The 9,242-nt window shown below is 35.1% G+C and overlaps 1 protein-coding gene across 1 annotated transcript in view; it reads right to left on the bottom strand.

The window, feature by feature from the left end:
• The window catches only part of pip4k2aa (phosphatidylinositol-5-phosphate 4-kinase, type II, alpha a), a 33,913-nt gene extending 24,819 nt beyond the window's left edge, over positions 1 to 9,094 (bottom strand). Inside the window, exon 1 of the mRNA XM_051098115.1 lies at positions 8,191 to 9,094. Within this exon, the coding sequence (XP_050954072.1) occupies positions 8,191 to 8,331 (141 nt within the window). The 5' untranslated portion in view covers positions 8,332 to 9,094. The remainder of the gene's footprint in view (positions 1 to 8,190) is intronic.
• Positions 9,095 to 9,242: the final 148 nt, after the last annotated feature.

Here is a 9,242-nt window from a genome sequence, read left to right on the forward strand (position 1 = left end):
GTTATTATGTAAAAGTTTTCATTAAATGAAATAAACCAGAAATCAAACATAAATATAACATGTAAAATGTAAACTTTATTTAAATTACAAATTAACCTGAAATAAAAATAAACAAACATAAGTAAACATATGACAAAACACATAAAATTACTAAAAAAAGGAATATAAAACGAAAACAGAAATTATAAAAATAAAGGTGAAATCAAGTGCTGTCAAAATGATTAATCGTATACAAAATAAAAGTTTGTGTTTACATGAGAGCACTGTGTATATTTTTATTTAAGAAATATATGTAATATAATTCTAAAATAAATATTTAATATTTATATATATAACATAAATAATAAATACTAGTGCTGTCAAACGATTAATTGTGATTCGCATCCAACACACTGTATGTGTGTGTATTTGTGTTTACATAATAAATATACACAGTACACACACATATATTATGTAAACAAAAACTTTTATTTTGGATGTGATTAATCGCTTGACAACACTAATGCAGGCTGTCAGTCGATGTTAATTTTTATCTAATTAATTACATGACGTTTCGATTAATTAAAGACAAAATAAATTTGACTCTGAAAATCCTCACAAAAGATTATTTAAAGCTATTTTTGTGTGAAATTAAATCATTTAAATCACATTTAAACTTGTGATAGTTTCGGACAAAATCAGCACTCAAGACATATTGCTCTTGCTGCCTGTGTGATATATGATATATATAAATATGAGATAAAACACATACAGGGGCATTTTTGCACCAATATCTTGAATTTTAGGGCATAACTGCATTTGTGGAGTTGTTGCCCTGCATCATATTTGTCAACGGTCAACCATATGAAATATAAGATGAAGTACAGGTCTGAGGGCAGGGCCAGTGCGTTAACTGCATTAAAATATTTTTTGTGTTAGTTTTTTATAACTAATTAAGTTAACAAGTCAAACTGACAGCCCTAATATATATATATACATACATACTAGTGCTGTCAAACGATTAATTGTGATTAATTGCATCCATAATAGATAAGCAAAACATATTTTTCTTAAATATACATGTATGTGTGTGTATTTATGTTTACATAATAAATATACACAGTACACACACATATACTAAAAGACACATACACAAAAACGCTTATCTTGGATGCGATTCATCGCAAATAATGATTTGACAACACTAATATATGCATGTAAATATTTCTTAAATGTACATGTGCGCATTTATATACACAAAAATATACATCGTATACACACATATACAATGTATAATGTAAACACAAACTTTTATTTTGAATGCGATTAAATCGCAATTAATCGATCTGAGAGCACTACAAAATATTAAAAAAAAAAAAAAAAAAAAAAAAAAAGTATAATGCTGTTTAAATAATACTAAAACAACACTCCTGAAAGTGGTTTCAATTTTTTTTTTTTTTCCAAACAATAAAATGATAGCTCATTCAAAATGAAAACAAAAGATATTTTGAATGTCTCACTGTTTTGTTTTGTTTTTGTCCATACAATGGAAATCAAAGGTAACCAAGGCTGTTTGGTTATCAACAATCTTCAAAATATCTTTCTGTTTTGTATTCCAGAGAATAAAGAAAGTCATACAGGTTTGTAACAACATGGGTAAATGAGAAAACATATTCAAGATGCCCCCTCTTTATAAATTAATGAAACAAAATCTACTTCAAGTCATTTATATGCTATTACATGAAAAACACCTAACATGAAGTGCTAACAATGATTTGAAACAAATGTGTCTTTGGCTTCCTAAAAACCAGTTAGCTATTAGAGCTGCTAACCTTGATCCAATAAATTCTACTCAGTGAACAGAGACGGAGCGTGAGCAGTTTTAGAGACGTTGCACGGCACAAGATTAAAAACTGTGAGAAACTGGAGTAGACAACATACTCCACTGTCCCAGTTTCCACCTACATGCTAGATCCTTTGAGGATCCAGGGATATTGGCCTAACATTTTCAACAAAGCCGGAGGCAGCTGCACAGGATCTCCTCGGCTTGTTCTCTCATACAAATAACTTCTGCTATAGACTCCCCGTCGCACGGAGGCCACGTTATAGGTGTTTAACAAGTGTGCGGCGACAGTTTCATTTGTTCGAGAACTAAGCACTTATCTCTGTGCACCCATCTCATCGGCCAAGTTTCACACTACCACTTCCTGTTTGTCTCCATGGTAGCACAGTCAGGTTTTCCGCTACAGAGCTGACAAGCTTGCACTCCATCAGTGCAGGAAGCCTAGTTCAGAGAATGCTCATCCTCCTACCAGATGTTTATAAAGCTCTTTGTTTCTAAGCAGTGCAGTCATATCTAGCCGTCCTAGTGGGGTGTTCGGTATTTCAGCCTCTTGACGTCAACAATGCCTTCATTTATTGCAAATGAGCCTAGGAGTTGCAAAACACAACCAACAAAAAGATCTGACACAGGTTAAGACTATATTCTGAGAAATTAAAAGGAAGAGTGTTGACTCTGTCATTAAAAGAGAAGTCCACTTCCAAAACAAAGATTCACATATAATGTACTCACCCTCTTGTCATCCAAGATGTTCATGTCTTTCTTTCTTCAGTCGTAAAGAAATTTTGTTTTTTGAGGAAAACGTTTCAGCATTTTTCTCCATATAATGGACTGATATGGTGCCCCGATTTTGAACTTCCAAAAAGCAGTTTAAATGCGGTTTCAAATGTGGCTTTAAATGTGGTCTTATCTAGCGAAACGATCGGTTATTTTCATTACAAAAAAATACAATTTAAATACTTTTTAATCTCAAATGCTCATCTTGTCTTTCTCTCTCTGTGTATTCTGACTCAAGACAGTTAGGGTATGTCGAAAAACTCCAATCGTATTTTCTCCCTCAACTTCAAAAACCATTTCAAAATCATCCTACATCGCTGCAGAAGTACCGACCCAGTCTTTGCAAAGTGAACATGCAAAGAAGATCAAACACCCTTAACAAAACAATAAAACAGCGATATAGGATGATTTCGAAGTTGAGATGGGAGTTTTTTTGACATACCCTAACTGTCATGAACCGGAACAAAAACAGTCCAAACAGAGTAAAACAAGACGAGCATTTGGCATTAAAAAGTATATAAACTGTTTTTTTTTTTAAATGAAAATAACCGATCATTTCGCTAGATAAGACCCTTCTTCCTCTGCCCCGTTTACAACCACATTTTGGATCGTTTGAAGCCACATTTAAAGAGCCTTTTGGAAGTTCAAAATCGGGGCACCATATCAGTCCATTATATGAAGAAAAATGCTGAAATGTTTTCCTCAAAAAACATAATTTCTTTACGACTGAAGAAAGAAAGACATGAACATCTTGGATGACAAGGGGGTGAGTACATTATTTGTAAATTGTTGTTCTGGAAGTGGAGTTCTCCTTTAATTACTTAACCTCATGTTGTTCCAAACCTGTAAGACCGTCATTCTTCTTCAGAATGCAAATTAAGATCTTTTTTCTGAACCTATGTTCAAGGCACAGAAAGGTAGTAAGGTCATTGTTAAAATAGTCCATGTGACGTCAGTGGTTCAACTGTAATGTTATACTTTTTTTGCACATAGAAAACAAAAATAACTTTATTCAACCATTTTTTTCTCTTCCATATCAGTCTTCAATGCAATTTCTTTCTGAGCCCTCAACATGTCAGTTGCGTTGCTGTCCCTGCAGGGTTTAGAAACTTTAGATTTAATCAAAAATATCTTAATTTGCATCCAGAAGTTAAAAAAAGGTCTTACAGGTTTGGAACCACATGACGGTGAGTAATTAAAGCGATAGCTCATTTAAAAATGAACAATGTCAGTCCAAAGCTGTATGACTTTCTATCTTCTGTAGAACATAAAAAAATATTTTTGTCCATATAATGAAAATCAGTGGGGTCCAAACCAAAACTAAACCCAAGTGATTTTCATACGAAGATTTTTATTGTGTTCGACAGAAGAAAGTTTCAGAACATAAAAGTGAGTAAATAATGACAGAATAACACTCTAAAACATTATCATTGTCAGCTCAGCTCATTTAGAAAACCTATTTAGGCTTTAATGCAACGAAAAAGCATTGTGAAAATCAGGAAGGAATTTATCTAACCAAATGGCTCATTCAAATTCCTGAGGAAGGCTAAAGAAAAAGCCCTAAAGGTCACACACGAGGCTATTCATAGTTTACCCACATGCATTAAAACCTCTGATGCAAGCCATTTCATTACACGCTCTAAAATAAGAGTTCATCAGCTGCGAATGCTGATACTGAGCAGCTATATTAATGACAGTGTTAAAAATGTCTTGCTATTTGCTCACAAGGTTAGTCAGCAAATGCATAGCAACAGCTACGAGAATAATTGTATTAAAAATACATCGAAGTTTCTGAAGCATTTAGACAGAGCCGTCTAATCTATAAGTTTGTTAAAGAATGTGTGTGATCAAAGGTACATGTTGATCCCTGACTTCTCAAGGTTAAGGTAAATCCGTTACCCAGGTCATTCACCTGTGCTGCCCTCATATGAATAACAAACTTAGGCACACTGAATTTGTGTAGACGTCATTAGGTAAGCCTTGCAAATAAAGAAGCGCCTATGAATGAACTGAACTCTGACTATCAGTGCCATTAGTTTTGATTTATCTAGTGTGGACTGAAGTGGCTTTGCGATTAGCAAATTTCTTTTTATTGAACCTGATACGCCTACGGCAAAGTAAATGGCAAATAGCAACCCACATGCGTTTGAGCAGAATTGCATTTTACTGAGAAGAGCATGTGAAAATGATCTACAGATGCACTGCTAATCAAAGTGTTCGGTTTGAGCGTTAAAGACTTTGAAGATCATCAGCATTCGCCTTAGGCGGTTTAAAAATAAAATAGTGTGTCTATTTTCCCAGTGCCACAGATAGGCTGCTGTATCTTGCGTATTTTTAGCAACTCCTTATGCAATCCAGACACAGACAGAGCAACTCTTGGTCAGGGCGGGAGAGTCTGGGAAGCATGGAGGGCTTAACAAAGAGAAAAGTAAGAGATAAAGAGATTAAGAGAGAGTAAAGACCTGTGTGGAGTAAGCAGAGAAACAGCCACGAGTGACTAAAACAACCACTTCCCACAGTGTTTGGATTCATGATCATCTAAACTGAATATCCGCCTTATTAGCATTAAATCTCATATCAATTTCAATGCATACACAAATTAGTCTTTGGTAGAAACACAATAGCTGAGGAGCTCCTTGATTTGAGATGGAATAAGGTTACATTATATTCCCCATTCACTGGTTTGCTAATCAAATTCAAGCATCGTGGTCCTTAGTGGTCAAGAGCTGCTGCTTTTCTGTTTAGTAGTCTGAGCTCAGTGAGGGCCTGCAGCTGCATGCATGATTCATTAGCAGTGGAAGCACCACAGAGAGCTGCACCAACTACTCCACCCTCAACTTTCTTGACCACATGCTCTCAGAGTTGCTTGATATCAAAAATATCCAACACTCAATATCCTCTTGCAGCCTTCAGAATGTAGCTGCAGTCAGTGGCGGTCAATGTATTTAACTGATGGGGCTGTCACAGATAAGGAAGGATCTGTTCTCCGCTTCTCTCTTGTGATTTTTGGCCTCTCCCCCTCTCTCTAATTCCATTCCAGCCCTGCAAGACCAAGACCTGACCTCCGCTTTGACCCACGGCACAAAGCACCACAGCTCTCTGTTGATGTTTATAGCATGCAAAACAACCTTAACCCTGGTGAAAAAAGTAATAGATTTAAAATGCATTTATTTTATACTAAGCATAGTTCAAGTCTATCAACATATTTACTGACTAAAGACTTACTGATATAAAATTGTAATTTTATTTGGAGAACTACTTGTGCACAATGCACATTTTTTTAATATCAAGCCTAAAATAAGTTTCAAAGTCACTGTTGGTTCAATTATTATTCAATTACACTTTTAGTTGGCATTCAGCACTATGTCCGCACAATTGAAGTGCATTAAGTACAAAATTAGTTGCTCCAATTTAGCAGTTTACCAGTTTAGTATACAATTGAGTACAACTGCAGGGTATTTTTATTAAGTGCATAATATTTAAATGTATTTTTAGTATACTTGGCATTACAAAAAAATGTATTTTAAAATACATTTTAGCATATTTATTTTTCACTAGGGAACAAACGGGTGTGATTTAATATTTTTACGTAAAACTAAATTAAAGACTGAACTGTGTTTTTGTAATGTTTAGCCCTTCTGCTAAGTGATCCTTTAACTTTTAAAAACCGCTTGTAAATTTCTCATTATACGATATTATCACCAAATCTTGGATTCAATCTTTTTGTCAGCACAGTTGTTGTATTTCTTTTTGGAACGGATTGGTTGTCAACCTCATTAATCTGAGCTTAGGTGAGAAAATTTTCCCTAAAAAAACAAAACTTTTTGGAAAGTTATTATACCTTGTGTGAGCACAGTCAGCAAGTGTTAGTCCAAAGCAAAAGTAGCATTTTTGGGGAAAAGGAAATGCTCTCTGGGTCAAAGTGACCGTAGCACAGCATAAGGGTTTATTACAATGTAATAACTCAGTATTCCAGTGAAATATTCAGATTTTCCTTCATAAATTTAACAACCGATGGATAAAACCATGCTTACATGCCATTTTTAATAATCAGTTTCATTCAGATTTATGTTACAGAACAGAAGAAAAAATCTGTTTCTACTTCTGTTGCATTGCGACTTTAACAAGAAACATCATTATAATTCTGGCAATAACAGATATTAGCCAATAATTACTTTACAATTATATTACAATTTTTTTTTACATTTAAAAGTACAATTAGTTAAATAATAATTACAGTAATAATAATAATAATAATAATAATTATTATTATTATTTTAAATTCTGTAAAAACAAAAATCTATATTTTTGTTGATGCAAATAATGGTTAGATGAGGGCAAAAGTAAATAATAATATAAAAAATACGTAAGTGTCCACAATTAACTAACTGATACTAACCCATATGAATAAATAGAAATAACCACTAATATTAATATTAATACTAACACATACATGCATTATGTGCATTAGTGTTTTTAAAATTCTGATGAAATTATATTTAACAAAGAACAACTAGGATGCGCTTTTACAAAAGGCCATGAGTACAATACAAATAGCTACATTATTTTCATTCCTTTTCTAGAGGAGCTTTTTCTTAAATGTCAACCATCCATGTAGGCTACATTTATCCACTGTAAATATACAAATAAATCAGAAAAAAGACACTTAAGGTTGGTATGCGTGACTGGAAAATAACAAAACTTTAATACGTCTCAGACAACTAAACACAGCTACCGCTTGGAAAATGTCACCAGACAATGTAGCAAAAAGAAGAAACTGAAAACAAGCTGTAACCCTGAAGACGTCCAAAGAATGACATTTTTAAAAACGTTCACGTAGAAGACTAAAGGAATGCTGCATGATTGGTCCATGACACTTCATTCATAAAGAAACAGCTGGAGGTGACGACCGTCACGCCAAACACAAAATATCATAAAATCACCTCAGAATACAATCAAACAGACCCACGAGAATATGAACATAAACCACTTCCAACCAAAACGCGTAGGCCTATAAGAGAAACACATCAACAATACAGATAATGGCGCAAGCAATAACAGTCAGTAGTCAGCTGAGAGGAGTCTTGCTTCAGCAAACCTCTAAGCTTATCATCTTGCAACCAAAACTTCCAACAGGAAATGATTACTCACCCACAACTCCACTACTCACACAGATATTATTTTGCAACTTCTTTGCATGTACATAAAAGGACATACAGACCTTACAAATATGATTCATAACTATATAAGCCTCTAATTAAGGGTTTACAATCATTTCTAATAATATGATCACCTTGTCAAGAAGTTCTTCTGACATGCACAATATTCTTAACTCAACACTTCTTCATATAAACATTGACAGATTTTGTTTATATGCAACCGCAAGGGTTTTAAGCCGCAAAACAGAATGTTGTCCATTAAACTGAATGTTAAGCAAGAGAAAATCAAAGCAGACCTCTGATGAAGTGCATGTACCCAACAGATGGTGCCAATTGTAGGTTGCGAGACATGCCGAACTTCTTTTTTCTCGTTAACTCTAATGCACTAATCAATAAGGGACACAAACAAAGAAAAAGACTGGAGATTTGACTCACCGAATGATTTATTCCCCACATGAGAACACTGAGCAGAGGGTCGCTGGCACGAAACAGCTTCACTTTCTGAGCCACGAAGTGTTTCTTCTTCGTTTTTGTTTTGCTCGCAAACGATGAGACAGTGTTACCAGCCGAGGCCATTGTTTGTTGTATAACAATAAATTAACTATCACACAGTGACAAGTGTTTTAATTAAGCTAGTGGTGTCCTAACTGTCCCTTAGTAAAATATCATTTGGCATAACGTTCAGTTAGCTAACCGCAGCCAGCTAGCTGTAACGTTACCAACTCAACTATTAGCTCGCAAGACAGATGAATATCTCGCCAAATGTGCTAAAACAGTCTGCTGTTACGTATAACATTAAACTTCAGAGCACAAACCCCTATAATTTTTAACTTCTCCTCCGTAAACTGCAAAAGCTCCTTAAGTCTTCATTAGTAAGCCTTCCTTACTTGCTAACTAGCTAGCCTGCCAAGGCAGTCTCCCCTCGGGAGCTTTTTATAACTTCGCCTAAAGAAAAAACAAACCGAATACTGAGCGATACCACTGAAAACAAAGACTCAAATGTAATCTGAACGACGTCAGTTTAATTTAAAACTAAAAGAGCGGGTGGAGAGACATCCACTGCAGCGCTGCTCCGTTAGCATGCTAACTCACCCCAGTCAGGCTAAGCCAACAACCCTTCAAATATGTCTCATGCAAAATCCCACTCCCACTTTCTTTCTTTGTCGTTTGTCTGCTCCGAAAAGATGTTTATTTTTAGACGAAGCCAGTATTCCGAGTGTGGAACGTGTCCGAGGCTGAATTCGGTGTGGATTTTCTCAGCTATATTGCTTGAAGTTGGCGTATCCGGCTCATCCGCACTGCCCAACTGACGGACTGACAGCTACACACACGCGCGAACGCACGCACGCGCGCGCACAGACACACACAAACAAACACGCACACACACTTTGATTTACAACTCAAATATTTATTTTGACTGGGTCAATCTAGACTGAGAGTGGATAATGAATACATTGGTAGAAAAGCTGAAAACAAATCAAATTTGA

Source organism: Labeo rohita, chromosome 24 (genome assembly GCF_022985175.1).
Source record: "Labeo rohita strain BAU-BD-2019 chromosome 24, IGBB_LRoh.1.0, whole genome shotgun sequence".
NCBI lineage: Eukaryota > Metazoa > Chordata > Actinopteri > Cypriniformes > Cyprinidae > Labeo > Labeo rohita.